The following is a 22,410-nucleotide window of genomic DNA, read 5'->3' as shown; positions in this document are numbered from 1 at the left end:
CACGTATATATACGTGTACGGTAGGGAAAAGGTTAAGGTATACTCTGCAAGTGAATTATGTGACACTGTTCTACTGTGTTCTTATATTATTTACTTATTTTAACTAGTAAGTTTACCCATTCATTTGTAGTAATAGAGGTAGAACAGGCTGTTCACCATCTCAAAGCCAAGAAGGAAGATTGTTATATTGCATAAAGCTCATGTGGGGAACTTGGTCTTGCCGCCTATGCCAAAACAAACATTTCATCAATAGTTAATTCTTGTTCAGGGTTGATTTTCTTACATCATGGAGTCAAAAGTTTTAAAGAAGCAGTTTCGATGCCTGAGTTTTTATTGGTGCTGGTGATTTTGGTGATGCAAAAATTATTCACATGAATAAGTTATGGGCTAAATTTTAGTGCTTTCAGTGAATACTTAAGTAGAGAAACGTCTCTATAGAGATAATACATTTACATCACTTTGAGGAAAACAATACACTCTTGATTGCTCTAATAATTCAGTAGTATCTATCTATACTCTCCTGAGCAGTGGCGTAACTAGTAATATGCTTTGAGGGGAGGATGAGAGGGCTTTGGGGGGAGGGGGTTTGTGAGGGCTATCCCCCCACCTCCAGGAATCGGAAGTTCAGGAAAAATTTTGAAAAATAACATGCCTGAATATGCATTTTACATCATTTTGGCACATAAAATTCAATTTTAAGCAGATGCAGTTATTAAACATCAAATCCAGACAAGATTTTAAAATATTTTTTTTGATTTCTCTGAGGGCTTTTGGGGGGGGGTGTTACATCCCCCCACTCCCCCCATAGTTACGCCACTGCTCGTGAGGGTTTAGTGCTCATTTTTTTATATTAGGTTGTTCTCTTTATGTAGGTAATATACTTTCCAAAATATTCCTGGTTTAATTAATGTGTCTATCCAAGAAACTTTTTTCATGCATGATCCCTATTATATGTTGTAACCTTTCCTTTTTGAGGGTTGTATATGGAGTTGCTTCCATCCTTCTGAAGTTGGCTAATTGCCATGAGCAATAGCTCAGTTGTCTGGGAAAAAAAACTGTCCTCCTCTTTTACCATATTGTTAGGGAAGACTAGAATGTGAACTAAGTATCCTGAATGGAAGGTTTTTCTTTGTTGATAAATATTTCCTTGCTGTGCAACAATTCACTGTACACTAGCACTCTGTAGCTCAATGTCAATATTGGAGAAATTTTTTCCTCATACATGGTCAAGTCCAGAATAATAACACCTCAATTTATAATTTTTTTGCTCAGTCAGGTAACATCTCCTTGTCAGCACTGTTGGTCAGGAATTCTATTTTAATGTTTCCTTTGAAATTAATATTTCTCATTTTTACGCTTGTGCAGTTTTGATAATTTGTGAACTATCTTCATATTTATTCTCTAGGTTGAAAGAAGGCGAACCTTGTCAGGTAGCAGTGAGGCAAGTTCTAGTGGAAGGGGAGGAAGTGCACAGAGGAGTGAGCGGAAGGGCAGTCGTCACAGGGACGAGCATTCATCAGAAGCTGCTGCAACAGAATCAGAATATCCACAGAACTCGTCTGTTCATCAAGAATCTGCCTCGCCAGCAGAGGTATCAACGCAAAGGTAATTGGAATTTATTTTAAATAAACTGATAGTTAGTGGGGGAATTAGAGCTCTGGAGTATGTTTGGGTGTGGCTTTTTTTATTTTTTCTTGGATTTTGTATTTCAAGCTCTTAAAATATGTTTGTAGCCATTGGTTAAAATTGAAATTTTAAATGAATTAGCTTTGGTGTTCAACTTTAAGATGCTACTCTAGAGGCTTTAATTCGCATCATTCAAATGTGCATAGTAATGGGAAAATATTCTAACTGGGTATTATTGTGGAGGTTAAGTGCAAAAGTTCCGCAGAGGGAAAATCATTTGCCTTAACTAGGATTCAAAATTGTATCTCTTGAATTCACCCCAGATGTTCTACTACTATCAAAGCTGAACTATCAGAGCATATTCCTCATTTGCATGGTTTTGTTTGCTTTAGAGGACATAATGGTTTAGGCTGCCAAATGTATAATACCATAGGGCAGCATGTTCTTCCCCATAGTACCACAGTCGGGAAGTTAAAGCCAGAAGCTAAAGAGCATGGTGCAATGCACACAAACAATAGGGTCCTGTGACATTGTTCATCTGGCAGCATGAGCCGTCTTGTCCTTGGAAGCCAAAAAAAGAGAAAGGAGATGCCTTGGAAATAGGGTGCCTTGAATGGGTCAGTTCCAGTTCCCGGTTTTCGGTTCTTGGCCTGTGGAACCGGTATTGAGAACCGATCGCATAAAGTTGGTGCTTTGGAACTGGCTCGGAACGGTCACGAGGATTTGAATTTGGCTCTCTAAGCCAAAATGGTCTGCAATGTATTCAAGGCCAAAAAGTTAATAAAGAATTTAAAAATGCATGTATTACTATTCGGTTGAATGGCATCCACTTTTTTTCTTTTGCAAGTTGCTGGCTAACACGTGCATTTAAATGTTCGTCAGTTTGTCACTCTCACTAACATTGTAACATTTCCGAAGCCACTTCCAAATGAGCCGACTTTTCACCTGCTGCCATCCATGGCACGGCACCGTCCTTTCAATTTTCCATTGATCTCTATGGATCTCTTATATGAGTCTAATCATGCCGTTAACGGCATGGCGCCCATTTCAATGCGACCCGGCGATAGGCCGCTGTGAAATTCATTCAATGCTACATTGAGACCGCTTTCAGACAGAACAACTTTTTGCCTGCCGCCATTCACGTGATTTTCAGGCGACTCTCAGATGAGACGACTCTCTGCTATGCCGTTTGCCGTGCCGTGAATGGCAGCTTATGGAAAATCATTTCGTCTGAAAGTGATTTTACGATTGAATCATGTACATGTACAGTAATTGTTCGACATACGAGCAAGGTACGTTCTGAGAACTTGTTCGTAAGTTGATAAACCTCTGCGAGGCATCGAAAAGTGTGGATGTACTGAAGTATAAAACACTGCATTAAAATTTTGCGTTAGCTCACTGCCAATCAGTTTATCCATAGTGTCACTGTACTGGCGTGATGTGCAGTTTATTGTTGGGGTTATAAGAACTATGGCAGTGAAGCATGTGAATAAGTTGTCGATTTAAGTAACAATTTAAGCTACATCGCAGAATACAATATATTTTGAACCGAATCACCAGTTACAACAAATTAAAGGATGATGTCGTCAGATGTTGGGGGAGTTTCACTATTGATCCATTAGCATGGCCCTTCAAAATGAACATCGACTACTACTGTTTTCATTGAACGCCTGATCAGTGCCTCAGGCAATATTTCTGCCAAAAAAAGAATAGAGTAGACCTAGATAGGGTAAAAATGTTGAATTTTTAAAATCGAAACCTGGAGAAAGAATCAGTCGCTGACTGATGTAATGTGACGTATTGTTCAAACATGCATTAGTTAACAACATGTTATTTAAACTTTTTTGCTTGGCAAATACAATTATGGAGATGGTTTTAAGTTTTTTTACAGAGCTTTCCTGCTAATTTACATTTTTAGTGAAATTATTTTCATTCATTTCTTGTGGTTGTTCATTTAAATTTGCCATTAATTCAGATAATAAGAGTTCATGCTTGGATTCGAAAATCGATAACCAAGAACCGATGGGGGAGAACTGGACTGGTACCGAGAAACGAAAAAATTTAAGAACTGACTCATGCTTACTTGGAAACTAAGCGGTTGGACACCAGTCCTGAATTCTGGGGATCCTGGTTGGAACCCCAGTCAAAGCAAATGATTTTTCTTATGCGGAATTTTTGTACTTTAACACGCACTTGTAAAGATACTCCTCTGGTTAGTCCATGGATATCTCCCAAGTTCTTTGAGGACCAAAATTCTCATCATTTTCATACTCGGGCATCTATTTTTTATTTTTCCTGTGGAATTATTTTATGGTTTTATGTGGAATGCAGTAGCACCCCATAACTAATCACTGGCCACAAGTTAGTTGCAATCAGGTTTTGGCGCCTTACAGTAGTCTGGAAGTTGTAAGGGAGTGACTTTGGCCGATAAGTGCCCTAACTTGGTATTTTACCCTAAAGATATTTTTTAGCCAAAGTACACCTCCAAATACTTATGTAGTGATTTTATGTGGATTTTGAATTTATTAAAAACTGCTATTGGCTTATGGAAGCCACTATGCTCATGTTTATGTTTAGGTACCATCATTAAAATTCATTGTACATATGGAGTTGCTGCCTTTCACTTTGTATATCTTCCCTTATTTCTCTGTCCTTAACTATTTCTCTTCATTTCAGCTTTTTAAACTGTATTATCTATTGTAGAATTTGTTATCCTGTAAAGATTTTTCTTCTGCCTCTCCACGTCCATGTTTAGTTTTGATAAGCCTCTCTCTAACCATGTCACATGGTGTGAGAGAGGCTTATGTCTTGTTGGTAAGAGTGTTAACACCATCATGACTCAAAGTAACTTTTTGTCGACTAAAGTAATTAAGACATTAGACAAGTACTTTCTGTGATGATGCTACTGAGAGAGGTAGTAATGAGACCTATTTTAGTTGTGACATCTTCTTTTCTCTGCTCTATTCTGTTGTACTTATTTTCCTGCTTGACTTTTATTTGGATAGGTTGGCATCAGTGGGTAGCTCTGCATTTAGCAGAGGTGGGTCAGGAAGTGATTCTTCAACATCCCGCAATCAGCTGCTCCAGAGGCCTGCCTCTGGGAGGGGCCGAAAGCGGGACTTGGCTTTGGATGGGACACCTTTGAACAATTCTGGTAGGGATGCTCACTGTCTCTTTTGATTTGGATCAATGTCTGTGATATTGCTGTTAAATATTTAATTTTTTTTACTAATAGCACTACTTTGCTGTCAGTACACCATTTATTAATTATTAAAATCCAAGCTCTCTTCTCCATCTTGCTTTTGTAACTGTAGTTGTGTGTCATGTAAATAATGCAAATGGTGTTGTTTGGAGCTTCTCTCTAATGTATCCCATTAGAATTTTTTTAATTCAACTACTTTAAAAAGGTTCATTGATTTCTGTTGAAGATTTATGCATGTTTTTACTTTGTGATTTTGTTTAGGGCTGAAATCATCACCTACTTCAGCAAAAAAAATAAGGCTAACAAGATGAAAAAGTAAGGAAAAAAGGGTGTTGCAGTTAGTCTCTGAAGAAGCAGATTCATGTCAAGGGAAAATTATGCCTGTTTCTTTTGCGGATATGTGAAATTCATTGCATATTTATTCTGAGAGGAAACCAAGATGTTAAAAGTAGTCATTGTTACTTGGTTTGAATTTCACAAGGCAATCATAAAATTTAGGCTTATAGGTTTTTCATTTTTATTTATTAATAATATTATAATTTTTTTGCTGTAGGGTTTGAGAAATTCTACTCTTGTGCTATCAGTGGTGCTCTTAAGATATTTTTCTTGGGCGTATTCATAGCATAATGCTTTCAATGTGCTGGAAAGATATTGGGTATTATATGAAGATGGCCACTTTTTTTTTAGGTTGACATTTCTACTTTATATCAATTTTAACATTTTGCGGAAACAAGATGTTGGAGTATTTAGTCGTACCATGTGGATGATGCTTTCAAAAAATTATCTGTGACAAGGTTGCGTGATCAAATTATTTTATAGCCAATTATTTAGTTATGCTTGGCCTATCATCAAAATAGTTTGCTTTATTGTTTCGGGAAATTTAATGACTGGGTTTTGATTAGTTAAAAATGGGTCATTTTTATTTTATGGGAGATCGCAAGTAGCTAGAAATGGTGGAATTTAATTTATTTAAAATATCGAGCAATGAAAATAAAATAAGTTTACATGTGCGTAGTTGCAAATGAGATGCTTGGGAGGACATATTACTTCAAGCAACCATCAAGTCCTTTCGAAAAGTATAAAAAGACTTCTTGTCTTTGGTAGGTATTCCACCAGAACCAGCACCTGTCCTAAAGAAGTACCCATTGCGAAGTCAGGTGAAGCTGACAGATTCAGGCATTGAGGTGCCAATAGCAAAGCCTCCCAGTCTAATTCCAGTATCCACTCGGAGGTCCACAGTGGTTCCTAAGAAGAAGGCCAAGGTGTCTGAGAGCTCATCCAAGAGTGTGGGTGGGTGATCTTCATATTTACACATTATCATTCAGCACCATCACTCTCAGAGGAAATGTAGTAGATAAATCCCTTTGAAAAACCTTACATTGCAACACCCGCTTAAATGGTACCAGTTTGTAAGCCTCTTATAGATGCATAAGCTTTTGATTATAATGTTAGAATTTGGCTTTGGTGTAAAATTTTAGGACTGGCTTGATTAATTTATTTGCTTACACAGCATCCAACTCAGGAACTAGTGGAACTCATCACCATACATCCAGCAAAACTGAGGATATTTCTTCTAGCAACGTCCACGAGGGACCCCAATTAAGACGAAGCACTCGAAGCAAGAGCACCACGGGGTCCTGCGCTAGCAGCAGGTGGGTATTTGCACCTAATTTTTAGTTACCCTTGCTAGATAACTTTTTCTGGCTCAAGACCTATTGCGTGTTTCATTTTGTGTAATTTCTCTTCACTATCACAATTATTGTGGTATCAATTATCTGTATTTTCACATGGGTACTCTCAAGTTTGGATTAATTGTATTTGATTATGTAAAGTAATGTGTCAAGTGAGATTTAGTTCAGATTGATTGCTGGGAAATCGGGGTTCATGCTGGTTAGGGAAATATAAATTATGACTTTACATCAGGGATGCTACATTATGACCAGGGAAAAACTCCTGAGGTGCAGCAAAGAGATGAAAATCATAGTTTAATAAGTGGAGAATTGCTGTCTATAAAGGATGAGGTGGGAGTTTTGCTACCATCCTAGCTGGTTGGTACAGGATTGTTCTGACTTATTTGACTTTATTTTATGATACACCTTGCAGTATTTTTCCTTAACAACCATGTGTACAACTCCTTTTCCATTGAAATAAATTTCGGGAAATTTCAAAAGTTCGTACTGAAAATGAGGGAAAAATAGGAAAATAAAAATTTGAAATAAGAAATAGTAGGGGGCATGACTTTATGTAAATCTTTTATTGTGGGAGTTGAAGTAATTACATCTTGGCTTTTTCCAATTGATATTTTATTTTTTCCTGACCAAGGTTTCATTTTAGGTTAAAATTTCAAAGTTAAGACAACAGAACAATTAGTAGTATACATATTGGATTAAAAATGGAGTGGAAATTTTCTGGTGCTGAGGGGTGGTGGTTTACAATGAAGTTCCATGTTGCATCATTGAATATCTTCTTTTATGGGTGATGCCTCTCTTTAAGGGTCATTCCTACGTAACCACCACCCTCTCAGCACCTGAAAATTTCCCTTTCCATCTTTACCCCATTATGTATACTGCTCAATTTTCCTTCTGCTCTTCACCTTGAAAATGTTACCCCATAACAAAGTCATGGTTGGAAAGGGTAAAATATCATGTGAAAAAAGCAAATGTTAAATTCCTTCAACTCCTGCAAAATTTGAAATTTGGTGTAAAGCCTGAAAATTTGCTTGGTTAAATTATTGATTTGCAAATTCAATTGAAATATACCTATAAACTGCTACTGGCTTCCTTAGTGTATGACATCATATGATCAACATGGAACCTCATGTAGTTTTGAAACTATTCCTGAATGAAGTTAACATATTTTTTGGAATACGGGGTGATTAGTGTGCCCAGTAATCTCAAAGGAGTTGTACTTTGTCTAGCTGAGTTCTAAATCTACTGAAGAAATGCTTTCAATGTAATTAGGGGGTGTGAGAAATATCAAGGTTTTAGTTGAGCACGAATTATCAGTCTCGATGAAGGGTTAGGGAGAAATAGTCCATTAAAAAACATTTTTTATCCATTCATGCTCATTTTCATTGTAGATTTGACCTTGATGTCCGCACTATGCTTTATCTGCTTGTTCAGCTCATATTCCATTGAAATACTTGATGTTTTCACACGATTTGTTGGCCAGCCATTGGTACAATATATTTCTCCTAAAAAATTCAAGCATCCTAGTCTAAACATTGTAAAATGACTCTTGGATGTTGAAAAACCAGCCACTCATTGAAAACCTTTGGTACTGGTTGGGTTACATAGGCTGAAGGACCATGAGTGGCACAGATAACTGTGTTCGTTGGCATTCAGTTTACTTTAAAAGGCAATAAATAAATAATTTTTTTCAATAAGTCATCATCAGTAGTACAACTAATACTATTTTCCTACAATGAAGTACTTATGTAGTTTAATGAATCAACCTACTGAATTTTGTCAGTTGATCATGACAACATTGATTTTCATTTTTCATCAAGAATGCAATATATATCCATACAGGCGGTCCTCGACTTTCGTACACTCGACTTTCGTACAATTCGCACTTTCGTACGTTCAAAATCGACACCTTTTACTTGACTTTCGTACGCTAAATTCGGACTTTCGGACGTTGGTTTGTAATTTTTTTTTAATTCCCGCAATGTTAATTGCGCATCCCAACATTCAATTGTTTCAAATGGCAGTATATGCGAACAATACGAACGTATATAATAAAGGGAATTGTTAGTAGTTGACTCTAATTTAGGTGATTTATTTGGGAGAGAAACTGCCTGCTACAGGCTCCTTTATCAAGAGAAGAAGAAAGCCTTCATTGAAGATATTTTTCAAAAGAAGTTGACTAGACATCATCAAATGGCTTTCAATAAAACTAGTAAGATCTTCTTTCTAATTGTGTTTTTTCGTTTGAATGCTTTTTGATTCATGTACACCTTCAGCAACGATGTTGCACGAAATATCACCCGAATTCCGTTTGTCTTTTGTCTTTTTTGAATAACATGCGAAATATACGCGATCACGAATATGTCACCTGCCAAATGTCGAATTTTGGTGTAAAAATTAAAAGGTATCCAGAGTGCGGGTTCAACAACTACATTTTATTATGCTTCTTGATATGTCTTTTTATTTATAGTGGACGTAATAAATGGAATGTCAAACTAAACGCCGAGAGGAAGTTTCACTCGATGGCCTACGGAGTTCTTGTTTTTTTAAACTTTTATTTGCATTTTCTGCGTATTTTCGAAAGAAATTAGATGATTTGAGGAGTTTTATTAACATATTATTAAAATTAAGTCAATTGAAATGAATTCCGTGAAAAAAAAGGTTTTAGTACGTATTTTCCGCTCTTTGGGAACGTAACTCCTAATTAGTATGGAAGTCAATGGTTCGACTTTCGTACACGTTTTCGGGAACGCATTGTGTACGAAAGTCGGGGACCGCCTGTATATCCAGGTTACATAGAGAGAGAAATTATTTTAAAATGCTTGTAATTTCAAAAGAAGTATTGCTATTGTGACCAAATTGTCTTCCTCTAGATTTGTTCTCTTATCTGTTAACCCAGTGCTATAGCAGGAAAGAAATCTTTCTGAGTCAACATTTGTAGAGGGGGTCCAACTTGCTTAAAGGCACTTAAATACAAATACAGTCGGATCCGGATTTAACGTCTTCGCATTTAACGTTTTTCTGCATTTAGCGTTTATTTTTTTGGGTCCCGATTCATTCCCTATTAGGACAATGTAAACATTATCCGTATTTAGTGTTTCCGCATTTTGCGTTTTTCCGCATTTATGGTCGTAAAAATTTGTCCCGCTCAGGAATTTTTTGCCCGATTTAATGTTTTTCATGACGGTTCATCCAAATCTTCGAATTTATGCTCATCAACAAGAACAGTCTCATGAAAGTTTACCAAGAGTCGATAGAATCTACCGGGGAACGCTTCTTCAACTGCTTTCTTCCTCGAGCGCAGCGCTGCGACCTTCAACTCGCAAGCTGGGTGATTTGTCTTCTCGTAATGTTTCGCTCCCCTTCTGATCCAAACAAGTCTTTTTTTGTATCAGATCCGATCTAATGGAGCAAAGTCATCCCTTAGTAACCTCGAACTACCTTATCCTTCACTTCTTGAACTTGACTTCGATGATACGTGACGACTGATGACACGAATTATCCTCCGAGGGCCGCTACAATAATGGTTTTCTCGTTATGTTTTCAATTGATGGCTTATGCCCCTTTCAACTCTACTACCTACGGGCAGTCGATTATTAGCCCAATATCAATTGCGCAGTTCACTAGAAGATTCTTTCTATAATCCATTCCAAGGTCAGTTTCCACGGAGGAACAGCGAAAGAACAGAGGAAGTGTTTCCCCTGTCATGACCGTGAGTAGAGCATTCTTTCCCTGCGGAACAACATTATTTTAGATCGTAATTACATATCCCGGAGCCAATTTATCAACATACGGCTGGTTGATATCGCTGTCGATTAAAAGATATTTATCTGGTGCTAATTAATGTCAAAAGAGAATGACAATCGGAGTTTTGAAGAACTATCACGGTCCATGACTCTAAATAAATCGCTCATGCTGGAAAAAAAATCACCGCATACTCATGGTAGAATAGATGAGCGCGGAAAAATACGAAAATCCGGCAGGTATCCTTTGGTGGTTGACTTCGACATCATAACCCTGACGAAATTGCCAAACTCCAGAGGCACCGACAATTTTTCGGATGAAATCCAGTTCTGTTGAAGATTAAACCTTTTCACTTAACAGAGTTTAGCTAATTGGTATTCAAGGTCCAACCAAATTTTATTAAAAGCTGCCGAGAAACAAGGCGAGTCGGAATCAAAGCAACTTCTCCTGGCTCCATTCGACCTGCATAAGGCCGCGGATATATGACAACGAATCTGGTGTTATCATCGAGTTGAATCACCATCATGAATTCTAAATTTCATCGACTTGTACGCATACTAAAATAAGATTCTACTTTTTTGGATGACCTCGAAATCCAAAATGTGCGCATAGGAGGCTTTTTAAAGGCTCATAAATTCCTTGTTTCGCCGAGGCAACAGAAAACGTTAAGTCGGCAAAATTCCAGAAAACCTCCCTTTTACTATAGATATTCGGTAGTTGAGAAATCGGGATTAGCGATTTTCTGCTGTTCCTTTATTTCATTCATTCCTCATGATTTTTCGAGTACCTACTTACACCTTTTCTTACTATATTAGAAATATTTTCTTACTATATAGTCACCTACATGTCACTTTTACAGAAAAAATTCTACATTTCATCGATACCACTGAAATATGTATGCATAAAAATGGAATCACTAATGTCCATAATAATAATCGGTGCGGGAATGCTTTTAAGTTGATGTTTATTTGAATTTTCTTAAAATATTTCATCAAAACAATTGTCATCCTCTCATTACTTATTTTTACTACCCATTTTTTTAGCTGATTCCTGAAAAGTATTACCCAACCTTCATAGGGCAGAGAACATTTCATTAAAGAATTTTTTGCTGCATTCAGCACCTTTTAGTTACTTAAAATAATATTTTTTATTCACAAAAAGCCATTCCAATCATTATAGACCCAAAAACCTGAAAAAAAAACGGCAAGTCCTCTTTTAGTGTTTTTCCGCATTTAGTGTTTTAAATTTTGTCCCCCCTGAAAAATCTTAAATCAGGATTCTACTGTAATGTCTCAGACAATTTGAGCTGATGCTTTAATTACAGATATCCACTGAACCCTTGGAATTTTGCTTTTGAAGTAATTTCTGTAATTCTCCCAACCCCAACATCAACTTGTCTCCATTGACTCGAAACTATTAATTTTTTGTCTTTAAGTCAGGGTTCACGTCTGTAGTCGGAACTTCTTGGGGATCAAAAACTGAGATCTTTTCAAATATGTACCTATTTTTCTGCTTAGGTCTTCTACCATTAGAAAACTAAGTTTGGTTGATGCCTTTTAAGCCATCTACATTAGTATTTACTTTACAGCAGCTGCTTTAGAGGTTGTCATTTTTTGCAAATGTAATAAGTGGTTTTATCGAAAAAAAGCATCCTTATGAATACGTATTCTCGAGGCTCATTTTTAACTTCCTTAACTCTTTTGAGACGGTGGAGTTCTCTCCTTAGCATGAATGCAGGACTGAGCCCCAAGAGACTCCTCGGTCCCCTCTGTATGGAGCATTTATGTTGGACATTTGTTAACCTTTTCCCTGCTACACATGTGTATATACGTGTGGACGTTTCCTGACGCGGAAGACGAAAGCCCTATATATAGGCGTGAGATTTTCCTAGCCTGGAGAACGAAAGCTGTATACGTTTATACGTTATATGTTTATACGTATATACGTTTTCTAGCTCTTCCCCTTTTAGGACGGTTGCGGGTTTACATAGTCTTTGTCTCGGTACCCAACGCTGCAGGGTTTAGGATTTACCCTCAGAATCCAGAAGCAGGTGCCCGGACCCCTCGTCTTTTATAACCCCTCTTAGCGGTAAGGGACAGCGGTCATACAATTGTTTATCCAGTCAGTTTTTCAAATAAGTATTTGTTCATTTTTCAAGAAAAATAAACTACTGTCTGTAAAAAAAAAAGCAAGATACTCGAGTTTGAGGAGCTCTAGCGTCTAAATGAAGCAATCGATTTCAATGCAATAAAAAGTATACGAAAGAGAATTTAGTTCTACGTTATATCATGTACTTTAAAAATTCTTTGGCTAAGTAGTATTTCCTGTACTTAATTTTTTCTCAAAAAAGTACCCGTTTCTTGCGCGTAAAATCAAGGTGCCCAACTTTGAGCGCTTGGCATTCTCGTAGTTTTCGTTCCTATAACTTGCAATTTTGATATAAAGAAGCCACATCTATTACTAGCTGTTTGCTGTAAACAAATTGTTTATACTACAAAAATTAACGGAGTTGTTGTAAACAACGCAAACCTCTGCTAACTTCGAAACCAGTGAGTCAATTGAAAATTGATTGGTACTGTTGTCTTCCGTAGAATGTTAGTAATGCAAGCACATATGAAATGTATATTAAATATCAATAATAACGTCAATATCACTTATTATTTATCTAGATGTTTCTATGCGCGTACCGGCAGCTCCGTCGTGGGAGGGGGAGGCGAAAAGAGGTGCGTGGTTGCCACCGACTCAGCAGAGGCCGCACTTCCTTTAAATGACCGACTCGCATGATGAAAGTATCGTTGTTGCACCCTTCAGGTAAACTTAAGGTCAGGTTGGGCTGAGCTTTCATCAAAATGCTTTTCTACGACGTAAATTCTAAGCCATAATAGCGTAAATTTTATCTGATGGTAAAAATTCATAATCCTTCTGTTTAGCCGTGACTCTTTTCACTGATATCAAGCTGATACCAAGACAATCAGACACTGTTTGATACACAGGATATCTTTTGTCCATACTTTTTTTCTGCTTCGCAGCGAAAAAAGCAAATTGTACTCAATACCATTTGGACTTCGGTCTCCGAAAAACCTGTTCTTGGACGCTTGATTCACCGAGGGAATCTGCACCAACAATAGTCGAATCATCCCTAAAGGTAAACGTTTTAAAGCATCCAGCGAATGATTCATTAACTGCTAGGGTACTGTGAGTCACGATGCGCTATGTGGCAACTGCGCACGACTTCGAGAGACTTTCTCTTTTCTGTTGCTTTCTTTAGCCCATCCCCGTCAGGCAGGGAGAAGGCGACAACAAGAGCTAAAAACAAAAATAAATATAAAAAGATATTGAATATACTGCTTATATTTAACGTGTATGATCTACGTATATACATTACTAACATTCTACGGAAGATAACAGTACCAATCAATTTTCAATTGACTCACTGGTTTTGAAGTCCGCAGAGGTTTGCGTTGTTTACAACAACTGCGTTAATTTTTGTGGTATAAACAATTTGTTTTCGGCAAACTGCTAGTAATTGATATGGCTTCTTTATATAAAAATTGTAAGTTATAGGAACGAAAACTACGGGAATGCCAAGCGCTCAAAGTTGGGCACCTTGATTTTACGCGCAAAAAACGGGTATTTTACATATACCGATATACAATTTTTACATTGTTTTTATGGGATATTATGCTTCGATTAACGTCATTTCGTTTATCGTCACATTTCTCAGGAACGGTAGGTGACGTTAAACGAGGACTCACTGTATAAGCAATACATAAGTTGACCGCGAACCAATGCCGCCGGTATGGTCGTAAACCCGGAAAGGAGGGAGCACAACTACTCTCGGTGTCCGAGATAATGCGGAGTCCCATCGGAGATGGGTCGAAAAAGGTTCCGCGAGACCTTTCCTAATGAATGTCCTCCAAAAATGCTCCGTACCACGAGAAAGAAGAGTCTCTTGGGGTTTAGTACTGCAGTCATGCTAAGTCGAAAACTCTGCCGTCTCGAAAGGGTTAAGAAGGGTCTTGCAGATAATCACACACTCTCAACACCAAACTTTCTTGATACTTCCTAGTGGGGACTCTGCATTATCTAGGAATCCGAGGGTAGTTGGGCTACCTCCTTTTGCGGTTTATAACTCTACCAGTGGCATTGGGTTACTGTCAACTCATGCTTTGTTTACATGAATTAGCTATATGGATAATTGTTGCTTGCACGTAAATTGCAGACTTCCAATTGAATTACTCATTTTATTCTGAGTATTTACTAATTTTGAACGAAACTCTACTGCTAGTATTAATGGATTTAATGCATTAACAATTGCCATGTTGATTTTTATGCTGAAATCGAGCTATATGTTAATATTTATGGTAGAATTACATTTAAAAATTGTAAACGCTGCTCAAAATACAGAGAATTCCATTCTCAGTTTATATTTTTTGAGAAAGAAGTAAATATTTATTTCGCAAACTAACTGAATAAACAATTGTATGACTGTGGTCCCTTGCCACAAAGAGGGGTAATATAAGACACGGGGTCCAGGTACATGCTCTCGGATTTCGGTGGTACGGCCTGTGTTCCACTGTGCTGGATCCCGAAACTAAGACTTTGCAAAGCCACAAATGTCATAAAAGGAGGAGAGCAAGGAAATGTGTATTTTTGCCATTCGTCCGCCTGCATAGGAAAATCTCAGACGAAATTTTTTGGCTTTCATCTCCCAGATCAAGAAACGTCCTGCCGCATATTTTTGTCATTAGTAGCGAAAGGTTAAAGCCGTGTCCCAACTCGTTAGCCATTGGGCATCATGTATTTAGCCAGCCAGATTCTGGGCAGCCAACCACAAGGGAGTATGAATTGGGACATCCTTACGCTGGTGCTGTCATCTACTGGGCACTAGGCCAATGCAAAACAAGAGATATTCGGAATGATTTGAACAAATGATGAACAAAACCCACCCACAATTGTTAAAATGTGATGTGTCAGTATCAGATGTCGGAGAAGAGTATTTTATCATAATTTTAGTATCTTAGACAACCTTTTTGATTTTGTAATAGTTAAGTAGGGGTATACTTTCAAATTCGTATTGTTTTGTTAAAGAGGTTTTAGCTAAGTTTGTGGCGAAATGTTAGCATATATTCCTTGTAATTGGTTTGTAATACTTCAATCGTCTCTCAACCAAGTACTTTTTCGACTTTCTTATATTTTAGCAATTTAATTTCTAGTTTTGTTTTATTAAGAACAGGTCGATTTAGTCTATTCAAACGGTTACCGTCTGACTTGGGAATAATTTTCAAAATCTATTTAAAGTTTTCCATTAGATTTCTAGCCAATTTGTTTATACAACTTACGGTTTACGTACATAAATGAGGTTTCGGTATCATTCTTATAATCACTATAGATTTTAATTTTTGTCACTTATTCCGATTCCAATTTCGGGACTTCGTCCAATAACATATGATAATAATTGTTTATTCTTACGAGTGTTAACGTAATGTACAAAAAAGTGTTCCTTAAATAAGAATTTTGACAGTGTTACATAATTAAGTATATATAACAATCATATAAACATCAATAAGCATTATTTAACACGTTTAAAAAGAAAAGGGTAGCAAAAGATAACATGTGATAGGTATAAAAAGTTATAAAATAACATATACATATATAAGAAGCATTTAAACATTAATTAGAATTAAAATTAACGCCACCTTCTCTTTAACTAATTTCTCCGTAGTTCTTACACTTCTATTAACGCAATTTCATAATTATAAACAAAATAAAAATTACTAATTATTCGAACAAGTCTCAAAATATCATCACTACTTGCAAACAAGTACTATCCCTTGTTGACAGCCATGATGCCCTTTCTCTGATTTCTTCCTGAAGACGCTTTGCACGCTTTCAATCATGGGAAAAGTGGGGAGAAGGATGCACTCCTTGATGCCTAAATCTGGCGGCCGCATTAGCTGCCTAAATTCCCTCCCTTATGCTGGCTAACGAGTTGGGACATCCTTCCAAGATGTCGTCATGGCTAAATTCTGGGATTGGCATAGCCAGATGGCCAATTGGGACACGGCTTAGCTCTCTATAGAAAGTGTGTGCATTAGGATAGTTTGAACCCTACAGAAATTTGATTAACCCTTTTACTGCCAGTCCATTTCGGGTGGGATGTGCGAAGACTGCGAAGGCTATTTTCAAGAATTTGCAACATTTAGATTTTAAAATTTTTCAGCTACTTAATTTTATTTAATACATCTAGATTTTTTCCTAATTCTTAAGATATATTTATATCTTATAACCATAGGTAGATTATGGGGGTTTGCTTAAATTACAGCTGTTGAAAAGGCCACAATCACGAAAAAAAAAAAGGGAAATAAGTCGGGCGGATAAATCGTCCCCTGACAGTTTTCGCCCAACCAGCGGCGGCCGATATGTCGGCCCCGTGGCAGTTTCCCATGGGATTTTGGCGTCTTTGTCTTTGTAGACATAGTGTGAACGCAGTGTAGACAGCCTCCTGACAAACAAGTCACCTTATTTCCTCGGATATGTTTCTTTGTGGAAATCATGAATTTTTTCACTGCATGGGCTGCTTTTTTTTTTCTTTTTCTTTTTTTGGCAGGCCGCCATGAAATCCAGAGAGTTGTCTCGTCGGAAAGTGGCCTGAATTTCATGGTGCCGTGCCGTAAACGGTAACTGGCAAAAAGTCGTTTCAGCTGAAAGCTGCCTCAATGTAGCACAGTGTGTATATCAAGGCATAGACGGCACACCACCACATTTTGCCTTTTTCAGACGAGCCGGCTTTGCTCCAGCCGTTGTCAACGGCACCGTGCTGTGCTCTCAAATAACCATTGGTCTCAGTGGATGTCTTGAATGAAACAAGTCGAATCGTGCAGTTGACCGCATGGCATTGTCAACAGTCACCAAGGCGCCCATTTCAATCCGGCCCAGCGGTGCACTGTCTATGGCGTGAAATACACACAGTGCTACCTTGAGGCTACTTTCAGACTTTTTGTCGGCTGCTGTTCATGGCATGTTGCTGTGAAATTCAGGCCGCTTTCAAACGAGACATCTCTCTGGATATTACGGTGGCCGGCGAAAAGTTGTTGCGTCTGAAAGTGGCCTGATGTGAAAGTGAAAGATGTCATCTTTCGACAAGAAAGGCATTTTTCTAAAACTTTCTTGCACATATTGTTTTCATATGTGTTCAATTATGTTCATTATGAATATATCACATCAGTTTCCAGTTCCTTTCGTTATTAATCAACCTCTTCATCCACTCCGGGAATATTTATGATGCACTGAGTTAGAGCCACTTAAAATTTTATACTAAAGGTGAAAATATTACTCAGTGATTTCTCGCTAATGAATCATTTACGATAATTAATTTCTATTGCGCAGCACTGTTATTCTAACAGTTGTTGTTGAAAATTAGCTGAGAAAGCTATCAAAATCTCGGGTTTATCAGAACAATTAGCTGAAATATACGCCTCGAAAAACAATTTCATGAGAGAAGCATGAGTAGAAGAAAAAAATGATGAAAATGAGTTGGTGAAAATTGCCCTTAAATTGGAAAAAATCACAACACGAAATTTGCGCATTCTTGGGAAAACCCCGGAATTCGCGTTATCGCATTTGTGACTTTTGCATGTCTCTAGTTATGATTCAAGCCTTCAACATAAATAAAGTCGTTGCTCATCCCGTGACAACGCAATCCACAAATCGTCTATGTATACTGAAAACTAAATCCACCATAATATTGTATCTGATGTGTTGTACCTTGCTTTAAGGATTTTTAGCACAATTAAATTTTTTCATTATTATTATTATAAACATGACTATCAATTCTAAAATTGTCCTTTAAAGTAATGTCTTATACAGTTAAATTAATTGAACTGCTTAATTCTATCAGCTTCATAGTTCTCAGTATCATAGTTTTCTTGTGGCTTCTAACCTTTTTGGCCTCATACCTCTGTTAACTCCTTTTCAAAACCAATACTGTTTCATTTAGACTGTTTTCAAAATACACTTAAGAAATTTTTTCAGTTATTTGTTTACACCACAGGCAAACGTTTGTTTACAATGCCCATGTCAATTATTCATTTCCTTCTGGTGCTGAGTCCTGAACCACCAATTTTGTTTATTTTTACAGTCCCTTGTGCCATGGTTAACCTCACATATACACATGTCAATTATAATTCTCAGTAGAAATGTTTTCAAATCACTGAAACCATGAGGCCTTATGAAAATAATCTTGTGACTCATCTGTGTTGATGGCGTACCTTACTTTCTATTCATGGTTCTTCCTGGTTTGGGTAATCAGTTACAATTCAACTTCTGTTATGTATACCCGAACATCTTTGCCTTTATATATGCTACTTCCAGATAGTTATTGGTCTCCTATTTTGCACTCTAGTTTATTTTTTAAGGGAATGGTTCAGAAGTAAGATTTTAGATTTTCCTAGGGTATCAATTGCAGATAGGATGTCTCTTGTGGGTGTTCAATCATTAATCACCAGATTCAACTATTACACTATGCTCCTACTGTGCAACTACTACGCTGTCTACATGCCCGGATTGTATTGTTATGCTGCTTTTTTTCTATAGTTGTGAAAATGGGTATTATATTAATAAATGACAAATCAGGTTCTATTAGCAAATTTTACCGGACATGACCTAGGTTTCTTGATCTTTGTTACATTTTCATATTTATAAAATTCTAAAAATAAACCTTAAAAACCGTAATTTTAAAAATTTCCTTAGTAGAAAAGTTTCACATAGGTAAGGCTGACTTTATCAGTCTGTGTTTGCTCATGATAACTGATGATATTTTGTTTTTCTTGATGAATAAAGTAGCCGCCGCTCCTCCCGGGCCGGAAAGCTTCCACTGGCAGGTGTCAGTGGGGGGATGTCATCATCAGGGGGCCATGATGCTGGAGGTGGGGTAGGAGGTGGCGGTAGTGGCGTTGGGGGTGGTGGGGGCGGTGTGCCTTCTAATGGCGTGTCTGGGCCACCAGTCGGAGAAGAGGCCACACAAGCTGCTTCAGGTTGGTCTTTTTTGTGATTTTTGCATGTTTTTTATCATATCTTTTTGAAACACTATGGGTTTAATCCACTTGCATCAGACCCAATCACAGAGTTGGAAGTAGCACTTTTTTTTAAGCTGATGTAATGGTTTCTGTTGAATAAATGGAATACAAATGGTGTTTAACTGAATATTTCAAGCTAATTTAACTCAGTGCCAGTACAAGATGCACAGTAATCTTGCAAAAACATTGAAGATCGTCATGTGCCTAATATTATGGGTTTTGGATATTTCTTTTTAGTGTTCTGAAATCATTTGATGTCTTTTCAAAATTTATGTTTGTGATAGAAGGCCCTGGTAAAATATGGAGATGGTGGATTGTATATTTTTATTTTTAATATACCTCACCTTGCTTGCTTTTTTCACTTCTTTTTTGCTTTTTTTCTGATTCCTATTGATCATTGGAATAATTTTTCTTTTGCCTCATTTCCCTTTTGAACTAATGATGTCTAACTTTGCAGCTCCATCAGCTTCTGGTGGACCATCTGGTGGTCCTTCAGGTGCCCAAGCGGTTGTGAGTGGAACACAGTCAAGCTCTGGTGTGAGTGTTGCATCATTGGTGGCTGCTGACAGCGAGAGTGGAGACGACTCTGAGGTTGGCAAACTCCAGGCATTGCTGGAAGCTCGGGGCTTGCCCCCCCATCTTTTCGGTGCTCTTGGACCTCGAATGCAGCATTTGCTCCATCGGAGCATGGGGGCTGGTTCATGTAAGTGTGATCACTTATGTCTATCATTGAAACTCATTGCTGTGGAAATCCATGGGATTCATAAGCAGAATCTAGCCATGTGTACATTGGTGATCGTAATTTTTTGCATGATGGGTCAGAAGAATTATGTCTGCTATGAAAGCGATCTCCAACCATCTTGAGATAAGCTTGAAACTTGGTTTTCTGACCATATTAATCTCAAAATCAAGCTGGAGTTAGGCAGTTATGTTTTCTCCAAGGGGATGGCATAGAGGCGGCCCAATTCCATCCCATAGAAGGCTGATTTCTGTTGCCACTTTGTTCTCATTTTAATCGGTTTAAAAAAATATCCATGGCACGGTGAGGACTGCAATGCATTCCACTTTTTTCCAATATATTGCGGTATAATGTTTGTAATTGCAAGGAATAGCATTGAAAAGTTATGAATTTGATAATTCATATCATCATGTATATAAATTTCGGTCAACACCCCTAATTATAAATTATTTCCCCATGAAACTTTCATCACTTTGTCACTCAGCGACTTGAGTGGCAACTTTTTTAAACACTTTCAATGTATGTCGAGTGACAATACAGTTAGAGGCCAACTTGAGGATCCTCTTTTGTAATTTTCGTGGTTTTCTTGCTCAAATTTCGAGAAGTCCAGAATCGCACAGCCCTAGTCACTAGTACTAAAATAGTCTTTTCATAACTAACATCCTGTAAGTTAGAGCAAAAAGCTGTGTACTAAATTAGAAAAAGGACTGTGGTTGAAAAATTAAATATGAAGGTATTACCTTATACAGTAAACTCTTGATTTTACGAAGTCAGTGGGACCGGAAAATTGGCACTTCGTAAAATCGAGTTTCGTAAATTCAAACCTTTTTCATAAGTCACGAAAAAAATGTTCGCTTTTGTTTCTTCCGCCGTTTTTTGTCTTTAGTGGTCTTATTTAAATGTTTTCGGTGGTTATTCTCGGTATAATTCATAGAAAAGGCTTTTTGCTATCGATTTATGATGTGAAAAATCGTTAAATAATGATACCACCATAAAATTCCCATTTCTTGTTCATACTTCAACATCAAAGATCGCTAAAGAAATTCCCGACCAGTTTAGAAAACGTAATCAAATAATGAATTGCAATGTTTATTATAAGAATTAACAGTTATAAATTTGTGGTTAGGAGCCAATAGCTACTATTAAGTATGCAAAAGATAGGTATTTGTTTCTGACGCCCACGGAATTTTAGCGGCAGCCGGCCTAACCGCCATTTATGTCACCCTGTATCGCTCAGTGACGAGAAAAAAAGAAAAACAAGGGTCTTAGCCCGTTTCCAAAATAACCTTCGTAAGTTAATATTTCGAGTTACTTCGTATTTTCAGCAGAATGTGCTCTATTTTCACTGAGATTAATTTACGATCATAAATAACGTAGGATGTGATTATCTTCTGGCGAATATTTGAAGTAAATTCTGTTTGAGTTCTCCGTCCGACTACTGTGTTCCATCATCTTCGCAGACGTTGCCATAAAAGACTTAATTCTTCATCAGGACTGTATTCTTCATACTGGGTGTGAGGTGACCTGTTCATATAGTATGTTTCTCTCCTTTTATGCCGACAGGAGCAAGGTTCCAACCGGAAAACGACAGGAGAAACATCTTACAGTATCGGAGAAATATAGATAGAAACGTTATTATCCACATTGATTGTTTTCCTACAAGAGACGTTTTATCATTTCTCAACGTGGTTAAGTATTGGTTCGCTAGCGTGAATTCCCAAAAAATGACACGCAAAAACCTGTACCGTCACCTCATTTAGTTTTCGTGTTCCTTTCTCCGCCGTATTGAAAGTTAGGCAAAGGATCATTGACATAGAGAAAAGATTTTCTTAGTTTTAGCACTAAAAAATAGTCGCGCCATAATCGTAAATAAATATAGTGTGGAAAGAGCAAAGAAATTAATTTCAATTGAAAAGTCAGCTGAGAAGAAGAAAGACAATTATAAGCGCGGCACCATTTTCCCGATAGTGGAAGATACTTCTTCCGCCTCTCTCCGGTTAATAACTTCCCCCCGTTGCAGGTAAAGATGAACCATGCCCTTCTCCACAATCGGGGAACGTTCCCAGTGGGTGGGGTGAATAAGAGTGGGATGGGGATTGCCTGAGGGAAGAAGTGTGGTCAGCACAAGGACTGGTGAAGGGGGCAGGACAAAGAAGGGTGGGGAAATGGCCTTCAGCTCTGCCTCAGTCTACTTGTGGGGGCCGTATTTTTTTGCGACGCACACAAGCTCAGTCTCCTTAGGGAGGGAGTGAATGGGAAATGCTGGGGAAGGAGGGGTTTGGGATGCGTAAGGTGGGTGTCAGCAAGATCAGCCAAAGGCGGCAGGAGGGAAGG

The 22,410-nt window shown here is 37.7% G+C and overlaps 1 protein-coding gene across 11 annotated transcripts in view; it reads left to right on the top strand.

Moving 5' to 3' along the window:
- Positions 1-22,410, top strand: part of LOC124161080 (E3 ubiquitin-protein ligase TRIP12) — an 86,095-nt gene that overhangs the window by 15,857 nt on the left and 47,828 nt on the right. For 8 of the 11 annotated variants that reach the window (XM_046537256.1, XM_046537255.1, XM_046537259.1 and 5 more), the window contains exons 4-9: positions 1,406-1,605; positions 4,632-4,780; positions 5,933-6,118; positions 6,339-6,480; positions 19,102-19,295; positions 19,795-20,040. In XM_046537256.1, the coding sequence (XP_046393212.1) occupies positions 1,406-1,605; positions 4,632-4,780; positions 5,933-6,118; positions 6,339-6,480; positions 19,102-19,295; positions 19,795-20,040 (1,117 nt within the window). The remainder of the gene's footprint in view (positions 1-1,405; positions 1,606-4,631; positions 4,781-5,932; positions 6,119-6,338; positions 6,481-19,101; positions 19,296-19,794; positions 20,041-22,410) is intronic. The other 3 variants (XM_046537261.1, XM_046537258.1, XM_046537265.1) reach the window with 3 other exon arrangements.

This window comes from Ischnura elegans, chromosome 6 (genome assembly GCF_921293095.1).
Source record: "Ischnura elegans chromosome 6, ioIscEleg1.1, whole genome shotgun sequence".
NCBI classification, from domain to species: Eukaryota; Metazoa; Arthropoda; class Insecta; order Odonata; family Coenagrionidae; genus Ischnura; species Ischnura elegans.
The sequence above is the reverse complement of the archived record's forward strand: the minus strand, read 5'-3'. Positions and strand labels throughout refer to the sequence as shown.